Here is a 24,010-nt window from a genome sequence, read left to right on the forward strand (position 1 = left end):
ACGCCATCCGCCTCGAGTATTTACGTTGTCCAGCGAATACTTTTACCTTACCCGTGACATCATTTTACGGCCAACTTTTATGAAATTTAAAATTAAAATTCTACAAAATACCTGACAATTCTTACCATACTGTGCAAATTGTTTAGATAGTATCTGGGTACATACCACCGATATTTTCATCATCTTCACAATAAGATCCAAAGGCGTCGAGTGTTTCACAATCAATTATCGAGCTCAAATCTTCTGAATCAAATAGGCTTGCACAGGCACTACGAGTTCTCTCACATAGTTGCCTACAAGGTGGTACCCTCCTCATGGGTTCCCCAACACACCTAGGCGCTAAAAGCTGACAAGCATACTCGAGAAAGACGTCCGCACATTCTCCGGTATTCTCAATCGAATCAAATATGTTCGCAAACAATGCTGCCTCTGATTGTGATTGTTGAGCAAGGTAATTTGGGAATGCGGTATGCGTGTACCCAAAACCTTGGCATGCAGTCAGTTCTAAAGGTTCACACTCTGCGCCTGAGATGATAAGACACGGCGTAGTAATATCGTGCATCCAAAACAAAATATGTAACCCAAAAGTTACCTCAAATATTTCAAAATTAAAAACACCAACGACAACACTAACATGAAATGAGGCAGGTATGAATTAAAGACTGAAATAGATGAATGAACATATGAATGAATGAAATTAATGATAAGTGAGCGAAAGAGATGAACAATGAAATATGAACGATCGAACGAATGGAAGAGCGAATGGATGAATGAATGTACGATATCATATGGCATGTAGCGCAAAATAATCGTGTAATAATTATGATTATGAAGATGATGATGATGATGATGATGATGATGATGATGATGATGATGATGATGATGATGATGATGATGATGATGATGATGATGATGATGATGATGATGATGATGATGATGATGATGATGATGATGATAATGATGATGGTGATCAACTTTCGTTGATCGATAACGTGGTCATAGCGAGAGTGAGAGGGAAGGGCGATGGCCCAAATACTTTTCATTGCATTTTGTCCTTGACACAAACATATACATATCGTCGGTCATACCTGATGGTTGGTCCATTTCGGTCTCCACGTAGACACACATACCAGACGATCTCGGCGGAAAGAGATTACAATCCACTGACTGGTCTGCAGGTGCTTGCTGCAGAATAGGACAGCCATCTATAGCGGCTTCACACACTTCTCGACAAGGGAAGAAGGGCATGCCAGTGATAGTACATGGGGGCGCATGTATACTACAGAAAAAGTTAGTCAATGCCGAAGAACAACCTAGCTGTATTAGAGGAAGGTAATTTTGCATCAGTGTTTCAATCTGCTCCTGTGTTGTGTCTTGAATTTCAGTAAAGTTGTAAGGCATGTGAGAGCAAGATGGAACACGGAGTGGTTGACAAGTTCCGCTGGTTTGTGCCGAGTCTATGGAAAACAAGAAACACACTACAAAGTCGTCGATAGACACTATACGATGTTTAGAAGGTCGTTAAATGGCACTAGAAGGAAATATATGGTTAGGTTATTTCATTCGAAAATGGTGAGAGGTACAAAAGAGGTACACTGATAAACAGTAACACCCATTAGTTCCTTCTCTGACGTCATTTGAGTATCCGTGGAAATTATCTTATAAAGTAATAACGTGGTCGTTTGATCATTACATGGGTTGGGGGAATTTGTAGATATTTCCTGTTCCCTCTCTCGTAGCTATTTTCAAGCACCAAAAACGCAAAAAAGGTTATAAATAAATTTTTAAAATAACGTGATCATTTGGCCATTACAAGGATATTGGGTAATTTCGGCTATTTCGTTCTCCCTTATAGCTATTGTCAAGCACCAAAAACGCATACTCTTGTGTACTATGTAAAATGGAAGGTAGAGAGAGTGGTGGGGCGGGGCGGGGGATGGGAAGGAGGGAGGGCAATGCCCTCCCCCCCCCCACGTACCAGCGCCACTGGAAAGTGCTGATTTGACATAAGTAATGTGACACAGGACCGTACAGGGCGAGCACCAAATCAAAATACTATCGGTATTCCGGTATAACCAGAGCACTTTACAAGGCATCTGCGTTGTCAAAAAGAAACGCTTACCATCTTGTAGGCTTCCTATGTAACAATCCATATCCTCCTGAGAGGAAGGAAGAGATTCACAGGCTAGCTGTCCAGGCCATTCAAATCCAAAATTGACCATGAGGTCTTCACATCCCGCTCGTGCACTTTGACACAGCTCTCTGCAAGGTGTGCGCATTGTGGGACCACACATAGGGACGTAGGCTGCGCAAAGAAACTCTTTTATATGTGGTGAACATTGCATCTGAACGAGAGGCTCGTACAGATGAACTTCAAGTGCGGCATCTTCCTGGCTTACTTGACCAAACATGTTTGGGAATGACGTCGAATAATATGGCATATCCTGACATAAGGGAACTGTGACTTCTTCACAAGAATCTGTCGATGAATAAAAATTTAAAAAAAAAAGGAGAAGATGATGTCTGCTCGCCAGAATTTTCTTCGCAACTGATCATAATTACTTGCAAACAGTAACTATTTTAGCGACGGTTTATTTCAATGTCGTTATCCCCTTGCTACAGTAATTTTTGCAGTCGGAAATAATATAATTCTTCTTTCTTTTAGAAACCACGTAATAAATCATTGATATTTTTGGAAGAAAGAAGAAGACGAAGAAGAAGAAGAAGCGGGAAGGAGAATCAGTGGGAGAGAATCAGCGAGATTCACAGGATGAGAGAGGTAGGAAGGTAAGGGAGGAGAGAATCAGTAGGAACCATTGGGAGAGTATCAGCGAGAGTCAGAGGAAGAGGGAGGTAGGAATGTAAGGGGGAAGGGAATCAATAGAAACCATTGGGAGAGAATCAGCGAGAGTCAGAGGACGAGAGAGGTAGGAAGGTATGGGAGGAGAGAATCAATAGCAACCATTGGGAGAGCATCAGCGAGAGTCAGAGGACGCGAGAGGTAGGAAGGTATGGGAGGAGAGAATCAATAGCAACCATTGGGAGAGCATCAGCGAGAGTCGGAGGAAGGGAGAGGTAGAAATGTAAGGGGGAAGGGAATCAGTAGGAACCATTGGGAGAGAATCAGCGAGAGTCAGAGGACGAGAGAGGTAGGGAAGATAAGGGAGGACATAATCAGTAGGAACCATTGGGAGAGAATCAGCGAGAGTCAGAGGACGCGAGAGGTAGGAAGGTAAGGGAGGAGAGAATCAATAGCAACCATTGGGAGAGAATCAGCGAGAGTCAGAGGACGCGAGAGGTAGGAAGGTAAGGGAGGAGAGAATCAATAGCAACCATTGGGAGAGAATCAGCGAAAGTCAGAGGACGCGAGAGGTAGGAGGTAAGGGAGGAGGAAATCAATAGGAACCATCGTGGAGTACCTTTTCTGTTCTACCTTGTTTTTCATTTTATTAGTTTACGAAGGACACCGGGTGGACATGATTTGTTTCTATACCTTTTCTAATTCGATCACTGAGGATCACTATACATTTTCTAATTCGATCACCGAGGAAACGCTGATGGGCACCATTTACTTTTATATATTACATTTAAATTTTCAATACCCCAGCTCATCATTGCTACCATTTCGGCGGAGAGTGTATTTGAGAACTAAAAGGATGATCGTAATTTTGAGCATCGTGAATTAGACTGACACAGGATGTTACATGGTACTACTTTTGTTTCTACCGGGATGATGCCAATCAAGAAAAAGTAACAGCATCACCTTTTCATCATAACTGCTGGGCCCTGATCATGCCAAATGAATATACAGACGTGACCGAGGTCAGCATTCTGAGAACAGAGAGTTACTTGCTCTTTCCCTAATTAAAATTGTCGACACTATTGTATATTTTTAGTCCCTGCGGAATTGTGCTTGCTTGTGCTTTTGCTTCATTTTATTGGATAGTTTTCATTATCTTTATCTTTTGGAAAACATTTGGAATAATTCAGAAGAACCCCTAGGGCAAGATGTCACAGTTGGATATTTTCATCAGCAGAGAATATAGGTCTGACTCCTTCACTTCTCAAACCGATACAGACATAGACCGACGATATAGACCGATATAGACCGACGATATATATATATATGTATATATATATATATATATATATATATATCGTCGGTCATACCTGATGGTTGGTCCATTTCTGTCTCCTCGTAGAAACACAAACCAGACGATTTCGACGCATATAAGTTACAATTCACTGACTGGTCTGCAGATGCTTGCTGCAGAATAGGACAGCCATCTATAGCGGCTTCACACATTTCTCGACAAATGAAGCTGGGTCTTCCATTGAAAAAACAGGGGGGCGCATGTATAGTACAAAAAAAGTCAATCACCGCCGAAGAACAACCAAGCTGAATTAGAGGAAGGTAATTTTGCATCAGTGTTTCAATCTGCTCCTGTGTTGTGTTTTTAATTTCAGTAAAGCTGTAAGGCATGTGAGAGCAAGATGGAACACGGAGTGGTTGACAAGTTTCGCTGGCTTCTGCCGAGTCTATGGAAACAAGAACACACTACAAATTCGTCGATAGACACTATACGATGATTAGAAGGTCGTTAAAAGATACTAGAAGGAAATATATGGTTAGGTTATTTCATTCGAAATGGTGAGAGGTACAAAAGAGGTACATTGATAAACAGTAACACCCATTAGTTCCTTCTCTGACGTCATTTGAGTATTCGTGGAAATAATCTTATAAAGTAATAACGTGGTCGTTTGATCATTACAAGGGTTTGGGGGAATTTGTAGATATTTCCTGTAGGGATACATCCCCTCCCGCCCCTCCCCATCAGACAAAATACTCGTAGAAGGATCCTTCAGTTTCAAACTGTGCTCAATTGAACCACAGAATCGGCTTCGACGATCTCAGTGCCTCAAAGTCCTCCTTTATGACATTATCCCCTCCCGACATTCCAAAAAAGCTTCATACCCCTACTTAAGTCAGTATGTGGAAATTTATGATCCGCCCTTCCCTTCCCCTTCCCCACTGTCACACCGGCAATAAAAGTATCAGCTGGGCTATCGAAGTACCTTGTTACTTTAACTTAACGTATGACAATAAATGCAAATTTTGGAACTTGAATGGTGAGACAGCGCGTGTAAGTTAACGTTACTGTGTTATTGGATGGATTTACACCTGACTGTAAGATTGACCAACGGAATCATTAGATGGTTCTCTACATAACAAAGTATACTTATTCAACTAATGAATGTTAAGTATTGAACTTACTGGACTTATCGAATAGAGCTATGCTGCCCATGAAGCAGGTGGTTTGGCTGAAAGACGGAAGCTCTTCACAATTCAAATATTCAGGCCATTCATATCCGAATTCACTCATTATGGGGGCACATCCACTCATTGCAGCCTCACATAACTCACGGCATGGAACCTGTGATCGTAAAGACCCACAGGGAGGAAAATGTACTAAGCAAAGAAGCTCCTCGAGGTGGGGAGAACACTCGATTTGAACGAGAGGTAACATTTGCACGATTACTGCATTCACGGCATCCTGAGATTGATGACCAAAGTTGTTTGGTAACGACGTAGATGAGTATGGTAAGTTCTTGCACATGGGTGAAGATATCTCCTCGCAAGATCCCAATATCGGTCCTTTGTACAGTGAACGGTAAACAAGCACAGTATGATATATACGTGTTTAAAACTATAACAATCAACAACACGACAAGTGTCGTTTTATTTTCATATGGCACGTAGAATTTTGTTGGATACGGGAGGGCGGTATTGAAGATACACGGTTAAAGGGGAACAAAACAGAGTCCTTTAAGTCAACCCTTACGTACCTTCAGAATCCACAGTTATACTAGGTATTATCAATCTTTCTGCAAGGATAATTAGCGAACTTGTTAGTGCCTGGAAGAGATTTTCATGTCCAAAATACCTGTCAGAAAGTAGAAGTTTCCCTGCAGTTTCTGTAACTTCATATTTTGATATTGTTTAGCTGCGTGCTGAGGCCCTTGTCAGATTATAAAATGTACCGGTGGAGGTCTAGGGTTTCGTAAAGATATAGACACCCCCAGTTATCCATTTTATCCAGTCGAGAGAGACTAACCGATATTTGCTGCAAAATTCTATGACTGATATATGCAGTCATGGGTGATAACCAAAGATATTTCACACGGATGACAGCAAACATTAGGATTAAAATTGAGAGAATGAAAGATTTTAACACACTTTTACAATGAGGAGGCCACGCGTTGGGCTCGGGCCATGCAATTTCCCCTCTGTTAGAATGTTCAAAATGGTCCTGATTTATCGTGAATTTACGAAGCGAGATAAAGTTTTCAGTAAAAGAGCTATTCGTAAAGCAATGAATCATAGGCTGAAGTAAAATTAGTTCTATAAAGCTGGAAATACAGGAAATATCTTGCATAAACGTTGGTTTCACATGTTAAGCAAATAGTTTACGAGGGTTTAATGTCAAAAAGAGACATGATAAGACTAAGATTAACTATTATATCCTCACCTGAGGGTGGTGTCATTGATTCTTCTGATTCGCCTGGCATTTCTGACATTGAAGTTCCGTTAAAGCACAGTTCGTCTTCTTGTAAGTTGGCACAGTCAAGCTCAGGAGGCCATTCCAAGCCAATGGCTTCAACAAATGATGCACACCCAGAGCGAGCGGTCTCACAGAGACTTCTGCACGGCAGAACGTTAATGCCATTCGTACACACTGGATAAAACATGCCACAAAGGAAACTTGGAAGGGCCGGTGAACAACCAAGAAGAATGAGTGACTGGAATGCATTCATACCCATGCTGGCTTCCATTTGGGTGGCTTGACCAAATCCATTAGGCATCATCGTGTAGCTATATCCAAAGTCAAGACACATTGGATCTTCAATTAGCTCACATGTACCAGACGCTGAGCCTGAAAAGAAAAAATACAAAAAACAAACAATAATGATAACAATGATAATGGTGATGATAATCATCATCACCACCACCGTCACCACTACCATCACCAGTAATCATCATCGTCGTCGACATCACCACCAGCGAAATCGTCATCACTATCATTGAACGGCATACTCTGTTGTTTATAAAGCTCTTGTTGTCCTCGAGACAACTTGAATCAGCTTAAGACTAAATAATAAGAAATATCATCAAAATCGACTCAGAAACGAAATAAGTGACTCCATGTAGTAATGTGATCGTCTAACGATTTTTTAAAAGTTACATAGTTATGTGGGCATGTCGGAGATGCTGTTCGGTACTGAAGACGTCAAAATGATGCCCGTGTTTGACGGTACAGCACATGGACAAGAGGAGTCGAGGCAGGTAGTTTTTTGAGAAAACTATGGAAGTGGGAACTAAAGGAGAGTAAAACAGCCGAGAATATGTAAAAATAGGGTGAGAGATGCAGCAGAGCATAGTAGTTTAAGAACACATGCTATGCAACAGTCACTGAAATGTTTAGTGAGCTAGCTACGATTTGTCATTTTTGGAAAAGGGGTGAAAGTCCTGAACTTGTACCATCTTGTAAGCTTCCCAAGAAACAGGTCGTATCTTCTTCAAGGGACGGAAGAGATTCACAAGCCAGAGTACCAGGCCATACAAATCCGAACTGCTTCATTAAGCTTTGCAATCTCTGGCCCTTTCACACAGTTCTTTGCAAGTCGTGCTACTGATATGCCCACAAGGAGGAATGTATACTGAGCAAAGAAACTCTTCAAGAAATGGTGAACACTGGATCTCGAAAAGAGGCCAGAACTGATGAATTTCTAATCCGACTTCTTCTTGGGTTTCGTGACCAAACGTATTTGGCAATGATGTCGACGAATATGTCATCTTCCCACACATTGGGACTGTGATCTGTTCGCAAGAGTCTGTCACCGACCATGGAAGAAAGGAATCTTACACTAGTATTGAGTCAATCAACAATAAAGTGCTTAAAAAGTTATAACCATTTACTATGAGGCAAATATTACATTCGGAAGATACTTCTAAATTATCAAAGTCAAAGAAAAGACCAGAGATCAGTTTTCTATCGGCCAAACTACTAGTTAGATTGCACAAGCTAGACTACTCAATTCAAAATAGAGTAGGGGTATTTCTTACCAGATGGTGAGTCTGACACTGTTAATGACCCCATGTAGCACGACTCAGAACCGCTGTAGGAAGCAAATTTTGTGCAATTGATCACATTTGGCCAACTGTGTCCAAATTTTTGCATCTGTGGGAGACATCCTTCCTTTGCAGATTCACAAACCTCTCGACATGGAAGTTGTGCTGGGGAGGAAGCAGACATACATGGTGGAGCGTAGAGAGAACAGAGAAGTTCCTTCATGTGAGGCGAACAGCCTATCCCTATGAGAGGAGCCCATCTCTTCAACTCGTTGAAGGCATCCTCTTGATTCGGCATTCCGAGTGCGTTTGGAAAGCGAGTCATTGTGTACCCCAGATCACGACAAAGAACCATTGTCTGTGCTTCACATTCTCCTGATTCTGGAAGAGGCACAAAAGGTGTGTCTCGATCCTCTTCTCTTTCTTCTCCATCGGAGGTGACGGAGGTGCCGTTGGAAACTCCCTCATCAGGTGGTGTTACCTCTACAACTCGTGGTGTGCTACCTGTGACGGAAAAATAGAACATAAATACTCTGTTGAGCATTTCAGATCTCTTATTGAAAACTTCATTTCGACAGTGCAGAACCCGTCCCAGTTTGTAGCTACCCAAGTTAATAACAAGAATGGTGTATTGCTACCTTTATTGCACTTTTACTTGTTCCAATACAAGAAGCACATTCCTGAAGAATTGATTGACAATGCAAAGGTCAATTAGGCTCATTAAATTATATTTAACGAAAACCAGATATTATCTAAAGAATAAAAACGAAAATGAATCATAACGTCACACCGACAGGCATCAAAATAAATACGGTCAAATTTGATTCCTATCCAACCTTGTTGACTCGAAATATTTCTCTCTAACGGCTTGGAAAAGCCGAACATATAATATACTCATCGTTCTGTATGCAAAATGTGAGGCAAAAATGATTTTTCAATGATTCAAACCTTCCATCACGTCGCTGATTTTTAATATATACGAGCGAAAAGGAGGTGTATAGATTTGGGCAAGCACCCTATTACTCGTAATAAAATGAGTCTGCATATATACTGACATTCTTGGCGCAATGCTGTCATTGCGTATTCCTTTCGACCCTAAGATATTTAAGAATGATACAAAAAGTATACTTGTTTTACGATATATACGTTCGCATTACCCGAACTATTAGAAGTCAAGAACTCTTGTCAAGGACGTAACTCACTTATGCCAAACGGGCATTCGTTTGAGACCTGGCAAAGAGTAGGAGCGTCAGTATTTCTGCAATCAGCTACTCCTATTTCGCCTTCAGCATCCAGAATGAAACAAGTTTTCCTGCTACCAATGTCGTCCGGAGACAGACCTCCGCCCATCAAATATCTATAAAGTAAATAATATTTAAGACTAGCAAGAGCTCAACGGGCACTATGGTTCCTTGCTCATTGGGATATTAGAGTGTAGTTTGTCATCACCCAATATCATAGTTGATAAAATGAATGAAAATATCAACTTCACACAAATTGACAGATTCAGAAGCGGTCACTGCATAGCTAAGTTATGTCCCACTTGAGCAGACAAAATATTGGTTGAAAACTAATTAGTCCCCCAAATGAGTCATGGTCCGAACAAAGTGTCTGAACATGCAATTGAGGTGGAAATAAAATTGGGCCCACTCGCCCCCAAATTGATCCTGATAAAATTTTGAGCTGCAAATATTTAGGCCCACATGTAAACTGTATTTCAAATTTGAATACAATCCGATTGAAGGTTGTAGAGTTATTGCAACTTTAAAATTCGGCCGGATAAAATTTTGCTCCTAAAAGGTTAAAAAAAGTATTTGGCCGATACAAACTGGCTCAAAAATACATATGCGACCAGAATTTGAAGCCCAAATATGTGGGCCCAAATATGTGGGCCCAAAATATTGAGAAAGTGTCCGAAAATGTATTTGAGGTGGATATAATTTGGGCCCACTCGGCCCAAAAATGTGCCCGGATTTTGTTAGGCCTAGATGGTCCCAAAATATAGGCCTGCATGTACCAGCTATTAACCAACGACTGTATAATACCAATCCGACTTAAGGTTGAGGAGTTATTGCAATGTAAAGATTTTTACGTTTGACCCCATACTCTCATTAATATTCATGAGGCCAGCACCAAAAAATAGGGCGCACCTTTTCACTTTAATACATACACACAGCTAGTATTACAAATATCCATCACTCTGTTGTTGAGTTATCGCGGACCAACGCAAGTGTCACAGACACACACACACAAACACATACACACGCAAACACACAAACACACAAACCTGACTTCTTAGGTTTATTAGCTTCCAACGAGGAACCAAAAAGAAAAGGGATCCGTTGTTTTAAGATTAGTAAAACTTTCACAGCCAAATGAAGATGTAGGCCTACTCCTCTACAAAATTTATACTTTTTCTCCAATTCTGATTTCAAGATGTCACGGATATACCGGGCTTTGTTTCTATTTATTTCTTTCTATTTGACAACAGTTTATGCATTCTGAAGGGTGTGTTACCGTAGTTACCTACCATGGCTACTTGTAATTACTATGTCAGACAGTATATAGCTCAAGTAGTGCACTTCAAAGTGGAAGTTACTCGAAATATTGACGAAAAATCGCTATGGAATAAAATACTATTTAACGATTATCTTGTTACTGATTATTTGTATATCAATTAGAACAATCACCCATGTACTCTTGCCGTTGTTTGATCTCTACGGTATACCTGTGGAGGAGCCCGGGGGAGAGAGTGGTAAAAATGCAATCCCTCTCCCCCGTTTTTGTGAGAACCAAACAGTACTCATCTTCAGAAATCACTAGAACCGTTTTTGGCAAAAAATTGTCATTCATAGTTTACATTTGTTACAATTATACAAGGCACCCTTTTGTTCCTTTTGGTGAAATACATAGTGCCCCTTTGCTGAAAGGAATCAAATAGTTCAATTCGTTGTATGAAATACACATAGAATCTAGTTTGCCGAAACGTGTAGAAGTAACTTTACCTCCTTTACAGACTGAATGCTACACCCACCTCCGCCCATGTAATGGTGTACGACGTGTAATATAAACAAACTCGAATGCATTGTACTTCAAATTATGAATATAATGTATGGTAAAGATGCATACTGTGCCATTGTGTAAAATATGTGTTCAGAATCGTAACGTATCACTTGATAATCATATCTTCATGATCAAGTGGCCACAGCTCTTATGAAAGCGTCAAGTTTGGGACATTTTTTGTTGTTGCTATACCGGCGTGTCCTGTTTCAGAGCACTCGTAGTGTAAGTATAAGCAGTATGTTTCTATCAGATGAAGGCTATGAACTGTTTGTACTGTCAATATGAGTGCTTCGAAGCATTATATGTGAGGACAGTTCTAGAGAGGTATTAGCAATAGGAAATTTACCCAACTGGCTGCATGGATAAACGAAAATCAGCATTGAAACAACTTTGGATCATTCAGCAGTGCAAAGATGTGTTCCGAACCTCGCTTTCAAACAATATAGTATATTTTAGGTTATAGCGCATATTGTTTTAATAACTTCTTCACAAGATTGACCTATAACACTATGTTTAATTTCACAGACACAGACACCCTTTGCTGTTGATACGTACTCAGGAGCAACTTCTGTACCATCGAAAGTCCAAACCAATCGAGCGCCATCTTCAACACTGATTCCCAGCCACATGTTGTCGGCAGTGTCGAACAATTCTGACTGAAGAAATGGCTAAAATGGAAACGGAAGCGACAATTAGACCCTTTAGAGTGTCAGCCTTGCTGTATACAGATTCATGTAACAATGATGTTTCATATATCCAGCACTGACTAGTAACTGCGTCTTCTTTTTGACATCTACTTTTGACAAAATCAATTTTCAAATCCAACCAACTGAGATAAGTATGACACACTGCGTATACTTCGTCCATCTTCGTACTCGGATTATAGCATAAGTCGACTGTCCTAGTATACTGTCCTCATACACTTGTACATATATACTGCTTGATCAGTTTCGAACATCCGGTAGAGATGTTAGTACAGAATTAATAACTCGTAGTCTCGCTTAGAGCTTCATACTTGTACTTTTATACATAACAAATGAGAATTCTACTTGTAACCATTCCCATGCATGCTCTTGTGCTCTTGCTATACAAGTCGGCTATACTCTCATGTCGCCAAGGATGTAGCTGATTAAGCAATTTACGCAATTTAGCGTCGTAAAATAACTGATTTAACTGATAACTGATAACCGATATATAAATATATATATATATATATATATATATATATATATATATATATATATATAAATATATATATATAAATGCTATATATGCTATATATATATATATATATATATATATATATATATATATATATGTGCTAGGTTTTATGGCCTGCATAGAACTCCGGGCACCGCTTTTATCCACTTTACCAAAGCACTGGTTCGTTGAATGTTTGACAAACCTTTTTTTTCATATTATCCCCAACACAGAAGTCATTGGAAACATGCAAACAATATTGTCACAGAATAGTGAATGTTGATCCCCTTAAATGATATAAACAAGTATTCATTCATCTTTCAGTGCACCTCTTCGAAGGTGAGAACTTATTACTAACATACTAGCCTTATTTCCGAAAGAATAAATAAAGAAATCAAACAGATACTCACAATCAGATGATCTCGAGGAGCGAGTTTGGCAAAGGTAGCACCATCTGCTTCGCAGCTCTTTACCGATGACTTTTGTGGCCGTGCTTTCTTCAGTATTTTAATGCAGGCGCCACCCACATTTTTGAAGGGTCGAGGGCAGCAAACATTTGCTAAAGCGGGAAAATCACAATTATCACTTCAAACAGTTATTAGTCTTTTATTTTTTCATTTCAAATCTTACATCACATTTAAGTCAACGTGCAGCAAGTTGACAAAATTTAATCTCAACGAATAATAAACAAAAAAGGAGGTATTGAATATGGTTTGATTCTTTCTGTAATAAACCCCGACCCGTCCTTCCTTCATCCTCCCGACACCCAATATTTAAGGTTTAAAGGGCGTATCAAAGGACTGTCGCTTGAAACTCTTAACTTTTCGCCACTTCGAATGTGCCATGACGAGCTCTACTCTAATATTAAAACTCCTGTTATAAGCACGCGTGGTATATATTCACAGAATCGGTAGATTGGAGGAGGATAGTGATCTTAATAGATTGTGTAATTGGGGGCGCAGTGCAAGAACTTTACCAGTTTATAGGCTAGTGTAGATCGGAGTGCGTTTGTATAGGAGACAGGTAAGCGAGGAGTGTTGTAAATAACGCTATCAGAGATTGGACTATATTCAGTGGACGGCACTTAGAACAGGGTGACGAAGGGGGCTCCAGAACAATTTATCTCGGCACAGACACCAGCATAGTATAGATGAAAATTCAGTGCAACATTCAACTTGGCAGAATGCAAATGCCCCCCCCCCCTTTATGATGACGTCATCACTTCATGCATAATAAAGACCTCATGGCGAAGCTATAACAATTTTAATTCAATGACATTATACTTTCAATACACATACCTTCAACAACAGGAGAAACGGGGGCACAATTTGGCATGGTTATATCACTGTTAGAGTATGGCGCCATTTCACAATTAAGACTAGAAAGTTGTGGAATAGTCTGCATAATATGACCGCACTCTGAAAACAGTAACTCGCACATTTCCCTGTCGGATGAAAGAGGAAGAAAGAATATGATATTTTTATCGAAACTTTCTGATAACTCCTTCAGCAAAATAACATTCCATTTTCAACAATTTTTTATTTTTTTATTTCGAGCGATTACATTTTGTGTAAAACAAGACTGTAAAAATGACAAAAAAGGATGTTTACTATCGTGGAAAAGGCCTCCAACAGCTACACAATCAACACACCACCACATAGAGTAAACCTACCACACTTTCAAAGCTAATTGATCGAGCCTACACCCTATAGTATATGAATAACAAGAATCTTGTAATGGCACAGATGGTGCAAACCACCAGTTAGTGAACCGTCGTGGATGGAAAAGAAACAAATCATGGTTTTACTACTGCATGGTATGGCAAGCCAAATGCGCAATAATTCGATCAGCCAGGTTTATCAGGCAAAAACTTGGCTAATCGTTCGATAAATAAGATTTATCGAACGGTGAACCTGGTTTAGAATTATTATTGAGAATTTGACTTGCAATATACTTGCAAACGCTAATTGACTTTGAAGGAGAGAAATGATGTGACTTCTTTTGGTTTTGTTCTTTGTCATCCTTTATGGCTTTTAGACTCTTCGGTAGTTAGGGTGCAAACTGAGTGTATATGCAACGTAACCTATTAATTATTACATAGGCAGACTTCGAAAATCATTTAACCAGCTAGGAATTCAAACTCCGGAAAACAATGAACTACGATTGTTTGTCTATTAAACTACGACAGCAGGAACTAATATATCTTCAATTCATGCAGTAATGTTAATGCACTTTGGAAAGCACGTAGGTCTAAATGTAAAAATATGTACAATTTTTAATGTCCTTTACATACACAACACATATAAACATTGAAACTATTTTTTCCCCGCCAATAGTACGGCAGTACCGTGTTTCATCATCGTCAAAGAGAGAGAGACAAAGTATTAATTTGCTCTGGGCATACACATATATCTATAGGCCTGTATACGCATACGCTGCAGCGTGAATATACATTGAGGTTTTGTAGCGTGACATTAGACAGGGATATAGGGCTTGTATATGATGACATAGCTCAACAACAAATACATCAATGCGTGTGCAGATAAATCGGTTCAACGGCTGTTCCGGTTTTTAAGACTTTCATCTTCGTTACACTGGTAGATCACTGGTAGATTTCTGAAATACAGGGTGTCGCCTAATCATGTATCAACACTGACTGTAGCAGGCACGATGAACGACGCAAAGAGATGCTGGTCTAGGTCGCTAAGGGTTATAAAGTGCTAATAATTAGGGTATAGAGTGCCGTTGTTGTGAGAAGACAGGTAAACGAGGAAGCGAATGAAATATTCATATCAGGTTAAAACAGCTGTGATGCTGGTGTCTTCAAATCATATAACCAGATCATCAGATGCAGCCTACGTCTTTTTCTAATATTGCATAGAACTGTTTTTTATATAAGCATACAGCCATGCAGTATACAGTTCCCATTAAGTTCGCTCAAGTTATTTGAGCAATATTCTGTACATTGAACATTCCCCCACTTGCTCTTTGGATTCAGCCTAATGCAATTGCTTATATGTAAAGCATATGATAGGCCGCTAGGTCCTTCTGCTATATGGTGTATAGCTCTAGCCTATACGTGTTATGATTTATTTTTCAGCGCTATGGACTATATTCTCTTGAAGCTCTTCCGCAGTTGCCATGACATAAACTGATCAACATAGTATCTAACAATTTGAAAACAGTTTATGTTAGAGAAGGGACATCTTAGTGAATTTGTGCTAGAGATCGTGATGTTTCCTTCAATAGCAGCCAGCTGTACCAACATGGCATATTTGCATGCATGGAAGATGGTGTGTTATGATTAACATGTTTTTTTTTTTTACATAACCCATATTTTACATCCGAGGTACATGTAGACACACCTATATACATCATCTCGCACAAACAATTCTCTTACTATCATTAATCCCTATAAAACCACTTGCGTGTAAACTAGCCGACCTACCATGACGTATAATAATATGTCATATGTAGCCTCAATCGGATTGTATTGCCATATGTTCACGCTTCAAGCTCTATATTTGGCGATATTTTACACAAGGGCGCAATGACTTATACTTCTGGAGGGGGGGGGGGCGGCTCAGTTCCCCACTGCCGGACAGAATATCACAATATTACTTTGTTCCCAAAAGTTGCCAAATATAACACCAAATTTCGCATCCAGACAACCTCATTTTTATCGTCATTTCTTCTTTTTTTAAAGAGGATGGCGGGACGCCCTTTCTCTTTATGAACCTCAGTAGGAAGACACACACCCCGCAGTATGAAAAAAAATGTTGGTTGCGCCCCTGATTTCACCCACACTGAGTTATTAAAATATATGGATGATTTGCTCAATTTTTCGATGCTAGTCAACGACTTTATTTAAAATTATGAACCATTTTGAAAAGGCCAACTTGTATACTGCACCAGCTTCCGACTTATAGTACAAATCAAGAAATGTAAAAAAAATATATATATATTGTTTTGAAATGTTGACTTACACTCACTTGGTGTAAAATGTCTAGGGGCAGTCTTAATTTTTAACTATCAAATCCCTTGCCTCAGGGAGCATGTCAACTTTCGTTGGTTGCTTTGAAAGACTGCAGGTGTATGGACGAATGCACAATGCCTGTACAGTTTTTGTTGTTGTTGAACTTTACTATGGAACGCCGTTCCATGCTGTATAGCTCTAAAGGATCTGACATACTTTGCTGTCACCACGATGAACTTAATGGCCTCTCTTCATAAATTATATTCCATGATAGCATTTCACGCACTCCGTAATACGGTCAAAACCGATAGTTTACTTGTCCTTTTCAATCCGTCTTTGGGGAGGTCTTGACGTTCATTATATAGTGGCTGATATGTTATCTAACTGATTTTCATTTCGGAAATTGAAATGTTTATATGACAGAAACACAATCAAACATTTCATGTGAAGTACCCACAGGACTCCAAAAGTTTTGACGGCGCAATCTACTTTTCAAACACAATATTTAAATTGCACTTTGACATTTTAATAACTTACATCAGGAATATGATAAAAATGGAACTTGAATCCATTCATGTCGTTTATTCTGAGGTTCGTGCATTGTCTCTAGTAGATACACGTAATATGTTATATAATATATTTAAATTGTTAATGAGGATGGGGTTCTTTTGTTTTTCTTTTTTTCTCGAGACTTCAAACTTCCGATTAAAAGTGAAACCGTGACATGATGTTTACCTGCATGGTGGCAGCATTGTAGATGAGCTGGCAACGCACATGGGCACATGCGAATGGCACATGAATGTACGTATTAAGGTATAGCATTGGTCTCCAGTGCCAGTTACGCTGGCTAATCCGGAGAGAATTACATTTAATGCTTCTTCCGCAGAATCTGCCGACTCATGGCCAAGAGCGTTTGGGAACATTGTGTGATCATAGCCCATGTCAGCACATGTCGATCTTCGCCTGATCTCCTCGCATGTTGTGTCTCGACGGTTTGGTTTGGTTTCCGAGCAAACAAAGAGGGCTATCAAAACAAAACAAAAAAAAAGTGAAAAAGAAAGGAGATAACAAATTATATGAAATTTTATGAAACTTCCAATAATATATTCATTCATTCATATAAATAATATATATATATATATATATATATATATATATATATATATATATATATATATATATATATATATATATATATATATATATATATAATTGAAAACGTAATGAGTTGGAAAATCCAATATTCCAATCCTGTAAGCAACATTGCCATACTTTTGCTACAGAAATAGTTCACGTAGGACCGTGTACTTGCCATTTGTTCGTAACTGCCAGTGTCCCTTTTACCTTCAACAGAAAACTCGGTTCTTTGATCGTTAATTCTCGACAGAGGATAGGAAAAAAGATCATATTTATGACAGAAAGGTCAAGGGTCACCCTGCATACCGAGCCGACATGTAACAATGTCAATGTGAAAACGGCGTGGTGCCACGCAGTAAATGACGTACCTTGCTCGAGCGGAAGCATACATCACGCGATTTCAAACTTATTTGTGTATTCCGCATAGTTCACAGAAGATTACAATGCAAATTAGTCTTATGGCAAGTCTCGGCCCAGAATATTTAACTTGGTAGCTTTATTACAACCAGCTACGTTTGAAGGTCGAGTCCTAGATCTCACTTTGGTCGCAAATATTTAAGACGCAAACCGGGAACTGCGGCTGTGTTGAAAGCAGATATACCTGTACTATGTATCTATATATATGTCTATATATATATACATATATATATATATATATATATATATATCTATATATATATATCTATAAATATATATATATATATATATATTACATAAAATATAAAAATAAGATATTAATTAAATCCGCACCACTGTCCAAACTCACGATGTAATTAAAATGCAAAACCATAACTTGCATAAGAATACTTGAAACCTTACGACATTGCTATTTTGCTACCAGTGTATGTATTCAAAATATTTATGTGCTTCTATTGAAGCGGCAAGTCAGCTCCCATTTGTTTTTGCATGTAATTAGAGTTTCTAGAGGGGGTCCCTCGTCTCCTATCGTCTTTTAGGGGAAATACTTCAGTCGGCGAATTTTAACATTCATCCGGGAAAAAGCAGACCCTTACTTTGGTTGTACGTCCCCCCATCCCTCTTCTCCGCCCCCTTTTTGTACCACACACAAAGTATCTAATAGTTAATCCTTGCGTTTAAGGCTATACTTATATTGAACTAGTTCATACTTTGCAAAGTTTGCATGTGCCTCAGAAAGCAGCACTTGACGTCTATTTTTTAAATTATTTTCTTCTGGGGGAACCCTACACCCCCACCCCTCCCACTACATACGGGTCGGCTTCAAGGAACCCATACTAACACCCCTCCTTCTTTCATAAATACCGCGATATGCCTCTGGTCCTTGCATAAACCATCAGCCTCCTCTTCCCCCTATCTATATCAAGCTGGGAAAATTTGGCATTCGGTGCCCCACATTTGAAATCCTGTGCCCGCCACTGGCGTATATCCTTCAGAACAGGACCACGGGGCGTGGGGCGGGGGGGTCGCACTGTCACACCAGCTCTATCATACCAATTATTATTTTTTACGCAGGTGGGTAAAAAAAAGAGTTGACTTTGACTATATGTCTAGCTTTATTGATATTGTTTGTCTTTATTACATGCCTTTTTTCTTTCTTCCTTCCTTTTTTATAACAAGGAAAATAATGACTTTGTGTCAATTTACTATACGGTTAGCCATGGTTACTGGACGCGACGGAGAAGTCATGTCGGGAATATGGAGGCCATATGTGAGTTACCCTTGTCTACAAAACAGTAATCACAGGTTTCTTATAGGCCTATCAATTTCGTGGAGACTTTCGAGGGGTTATGCATGGGTTTTTAGTTTCTTTATTTATTGTTTTATCCGAGCCTACCGTTGACACTTGACAAATAATGTCACAAGAGAATTCAACGGTTATCAATCTCACATATGTTCATATACTTTCGAATGGTTGTCAGACAAATTGACATAAATGCATGGTATATTAATATGAAGGACTGAAGTTATACCAGTAACCTTCCGTGTCTTGATCCCGCTATTATATATACAACGGTGTTTGCTATAATGCATTACGGCTTGTTTCAAAGTATCGGAATAAACTTGATTTCCACTCTCAAATTATATCTGAGGCGTTCATTACAGTTTGGGCCTATACCTTGCATAAGAGTGAGGGTCGGTGGGGGTGGGGGGGGGTAAGATCATGTTAAGGAGGGGACCGTACAGGACGGGGTTCCCTCCCCCCCCCCCCCCTCTTGAGAAACTTTAGTGAAAAGGAGTGTGCTATATTTTGCAACTATTGAAACAATGAGTGTAGACGTTTCAACTGTTAGGTTTTACCGGTCATATATACTGTTCATTTGGATTCTTGTTGAACATTGTCATACTCTGTGCGCGGGTGCATGGAGAGAGGGGTGAGAACCCCTTGATTTTATTCGTGGAGTAAATGGAAGGGCCTCCCCCGTCGCCTCCCCACCCCAGAAGTAATTGTGGTTGCGCCTCCAGTAGTATTGGCATAGAAATAAAAGTGATTGGGCGATAGGTTGGTCGGAATGAAACAGGATATTTTACAAATGATTATTTGTTCTTCTTTGATCTGTTCATTCTCTTTCAGCATTTAGCATTCTACCGATGGGAGAGAGGGGTAAGCAACCCTTGATTTTATTAGGGGAGGGTGGGAGGGTCACCCCCTCTCGTTTTTCATTTCATTGTACATAACATATGTTTATTTATTCTTCTTTGAAACCGTTCATTCTTTTTCAGCATCTAGCGTGTCTAGGATAATGCTTCAGGCCGATATAAGTAGGCCAATGTCACATGTCAATTTCACATGTCTTTTGAATATCTTTGTTGGTCTGTTCAGGTTTATACTTATATATTTTATTTCTACCAATAAGTCTACGTTTTATTTGACGTCACATGGTTTCTGGGAATAAATTGATTGACCTAACTGTTCAAGGTTTTTAGACAATCGAATAACCAAATGTTATCATGATTCCTGTTATATTGTCATAATTTGACCCTAAAGTACTTTAAAACCCCCGACATTGTTCACGATATATATGTATTACATTATAACTTGAAGCAAGGAAGTATTAACTTCCATGAGTTATTAAGTAGACCTAGCTACGTTGTACTATTGGAGTAGTTCATTCAAACAGACTCGTTAAGGGAGTGATCACAAAACAATTAACCGCTACTACATCGGTTTACAACCAAACCGCAAGTGATCGAAGGTTACCCAGTTTCCTTTGGATTTATAAGAATTTCATTTCAGTGAGATACATATATATATATATATATATATATATATACATATTATTGCCCTACCTATATTATACATATAAGATATATATATATATATATATATATATATATTGATAGATATATATATATTGATAGATATATATATATATATATATATATATATATATATATATATATATATATATATTATATAGGTAGGACAATAAGCAAAAAATTGGAGGAGGAAAAAAAATTATACTTCATCAGTTGAAGTGAAACTTGACTACTTGTTACAGAACTCCAGCGTTGTGAGATGCTATTTTCAATCAGCATTGAAAACTTGATTAATACCTCAGTAAGGCATTCGTAGTGGTGAAAATGGGTTGAATAACCAGTGCTTCGGAATCTAACACTTTGCTATGGTTTTAATGCGCACGAAACTTTCTCCCTTATTGTTGCATTTTCTTGATTTTTTTTTTCTACTGATGAACGAGAAATAATCATATTCTATATCCTGGTGAAATTTTCACTTAGTGTCCAGACGTGAATTCTTGTCGATAACATTTTTCAAGTTGACACGTCTTGTATCAACTTGTGACGTGTAACTTGGAATCTGACCTTGATGGTAGGTGTTGACTTCAAATCCCCTTAGGGTAACGTTGGACCCCCTACCTTAGCCAAAACCAAACCATAAGAGTTCAAAAAAGCTCATACAACAGAAATCATGTCGCTATATCATTTTGCGCATATTAATTGCTTCGAGGTCACATTTGAGTATACATAAATTACTGTGAGAATGTGAATTGTCACTATAAATAAGTGAAAACGATAAGTAGGAACTGAACATCATTATCACCAGGATACTTGCAATATGTTACTTTGTCACTCCGCCACTCCCCTCCCTCCCCCTCCCTACCCTTTCCCTCCTCACCATTCACCCCGTAGTGTACAAACTTACAGACTGAAAACCGCACAGATGTACGGTGGCCGAGAAGTTCGCAGCTTACAGCTGTTTAGTGATTACAGGTATACTAATATGACTATAACATAATTGTCTTATGCCCGAACCTCTCGACCAATAATACACATAAAGCCTACACAATGCGTACATCACAACCCGTAGATAAAAAATATAACCGACATGTTGAAAGTAACAGTGTTAACTACGAGAATCTTTTCCTTCTCAAGTCTTCTGGAATGTGTTAATCTCAATTGATTTTCTTTGTGGTATATAACAACAAGTGGTTGCTTGTGTTATCTAACTTTTAGATGCTATATACTACTAGCGTAACTATATATCAGGGGTTAGTATTGATTCAGTTATCACCTTAAGTTAACACAGCATGAGTTGACTTGAACCCTCTGGTAACCACTAACTATATACTCACGGCCATCCCCTTTTTCGCTCCTTATAATTCGTTTTGACCACAGAGAATTACAAATGCAGGCGATCTTTAATGAGTGTATATACTTCTTATCCATGTATACTTGCCGATGACTGAAATCACTTCGCGGCCACGAATATAAACATCGTGTGATTCTGTATACAAATCTTACTATATCAATAACTTCGCAGAAGTATAAATATTCTTAGAAAACAGCCAAAGTAGTAAACAACGATAAACCTTCAGTGTTTCTTTTTTAAGATTAAAAGTAGCAAAACAATGTAACAAACTTCAAGTTCAGGGGTCATTATTGACGTTACATAATCACACGATTTGTAAATATGTACATGCGGGCCCCTAAATTTTGGGTCCTCCCTACATCCGGCACTGCTCCCATATCAACAAGTATACCTCTGTGGGTTGTAGTATTTTGAACGAATGAATATTTGGGACTCAGCCTTAAAGGTATGCTGTACTGGCCCCAGATATGCAAGATATGCAAATATGGTCATGCACCTTTGGTCAAAATTCTTAAACTGTTTTTATAACAACCTTGGATGGAAATTTTCCTCACTGGGACATTCAGTCATCTCGTGTGTTCCTTCAAAATGTCTGAGAACAATTTGGAGTGTAAAGACCTCAAGGAAAGTACTTTTTGAAAAATTCTAGAAATTCTAGAATTCTAGAATTGCTAGCTAGCAATTATAGCGTGCTATAATTTGGGGCCAATACTGACTACCTTTAACATAGTGCAAATATCATGTAATACATTAAAGAATCATACATTTTGTTTGTTATCCGCCTGCACAATGGACGGATGTACATTCTAACTTTGACCTTTTCTTTCTTTCTTTCTTTTGTTGTTATTTGATCAAGTTACATCAAATCAATACGTCACATGAGGAATGCCTTCCTATTCTTCTCTGTTCAATTCAATATATAGAGTTTCAAATTAGAAGTCGAAACTTGACAGTCAAAAGCGTAAGCAGTAAAAACAGCGAAAATGGATTAACAATCGACCACGCAACACACACATCAGGGAGCCGGTGGATCTTGAGTGTTAGTGTTGGCATAGCATGTAGAAGGATTTACACGTATTGCTAACGCCTGTATACGCACAATGGAACCATAAGAGTGCCCCCTGGCAGGAAAATATGACCGTATTTGTGTAAGTTCTTTACAACCGTCTATCTAATTGTTCAAACTATTTTGTTTGTCGATGCCAAAAGTTTTTATTTACGCGTTGCGAGCTCCATGGGCCTATTGTACGTTGTTTTAATAACGTCGATAAGGCGACGTGTATGCTGTAGCGAAGTTAGTTTCAACTCTGTAAAGTTCTTTTCGCATTACCCAAGTGAACAGTGACTGCATATCCAATAGTTTGTATCGGAAAGATCCTCGGGCATGTAAAATACAGTGAGCAAGAACATTCGGGGTATGCAGAAACGGACTCTTGAGGCATGTACAGTTTGCACGCGAGAAAAAGAGTATTACAAAAGACTTGGCCAAGACTAATTCAGTAGCGAACTAGAACAGCATTTGCCTGCAAATACGCAGAACTGTAGTGCTTGCAGTATTAGGAAGAACTATTTGCTTGTTCATGGTTGTTAATTTTTGGGCGGACAACACACCAGGGAGTGTAGTCATGTAGGTACTTTCAAAGTGAGGGCGCTTGTGAGCGTCATGATAGGTTCAGAATTAGTTGGCTTCGCAGCTAGCCTCTGAAACTGTAAATGAACAGAGTCTATATAAAACTTTAAGTTTCAACGTCCAGTCATGTAGGTATCGTTCACTTGGTCAGTAATGCCAATATTGTAGCGCGCACGCGCATTACAATAATGATAGTAACGATGCTTCCATTAACTTAACAGCGCAAGCTCAGCAAGAACATGGATTAACAATCGACCACAATACACATCAGGGAAGGTTGGAACT

The 24,010-nt window shown here is 39.0% G+C and overlaps 1 protein-coding gene across 11 annotated transcripts in view; it reads right to left on the reverse strand.

The window, feature by feature from the left end:
* LOC139977246 (uncharacterized) overlaps nucleotides 1-24,010 on the reverse strand; it is a 45,471-nt gene that overhangs the window by 18,968 nt on the left and 2,493 nt on the right. For 3 of the 11 annotated variants that reach the window (XM_071986504.1, XM_071986501.1, XM_071986502.1), the window contains exons 2-13: nucleotides 17,106-17,394; nucleotides 13,693-13,838; nucleotides 12,805-12,953; nucleotides 11,750-11,862; nucleotides 9,334-9,488; nucleotides 8,126-8,635; nucleotides 6,531-6,935; nucleotides 5,276-5,656; nucleotides 4,171-4,539; nucleotides 2,123-2,479; nucleotides 1,089-1,457; nucleotides 166-525 (exon numbers count right to left, since the gene is read on the reverse strand). In XM_071986504.1, coding sequence (XP_071842605.1) covers nucleotides 166-525; nucleotides 1,089-1,457; nucleotides 2,123-2,479; nucleotides 4,171-4,539; nucleotides 5,276-5,656; nucleotides 6,531-6,935; nucleotides 8,126-8,635; nucleotides 9,334-9,488; nucleotides 11,750-11,862; nucleotides 12,805-12,953; nucleotides 13,693-13,838; nucleotides 17,106-17,394 — 3,603 coding nt within the window. The remainder of the gene's footprint in view (nucleotides 1-165; nucleotides 526-1,088; nucleotides 1,458-2,122; nucleotides 2,480-4,170; nucleotides 4,540-5,275; nucleotides 5,657-6,530; nucleotides 6,936-8,125; nucleotides 8,636-9,333; nucleotides 9,489-11,749; nucleotides 11,863-12,804; nucleotides 12,954-13,692; nucleotides 13,839-17,105; nucleotides 17,395-24,010) is intronic. The other 8 variants (XM_071986503.1, XM_071986508.1, XM_071986507.1 and 5 more) reach the window with 7 other exon arrangements.

The sequence above is a fragment of the Apostichopus japonicus genome, chromosome 12 (assembly GCF_037975245.1).
Source record: "Apostichopus japonicus isolate 1M-3 chromosome 12, ASM3797524v1, whole genome shotgun sequence".
NCBI classification, from domain to species: Eukaryota; Metazoa; Echinodermata; class Holothuroidea; order Aspidochirotida; family Stichopodidae; genus Apostichopus; species Apostichopus japonicus.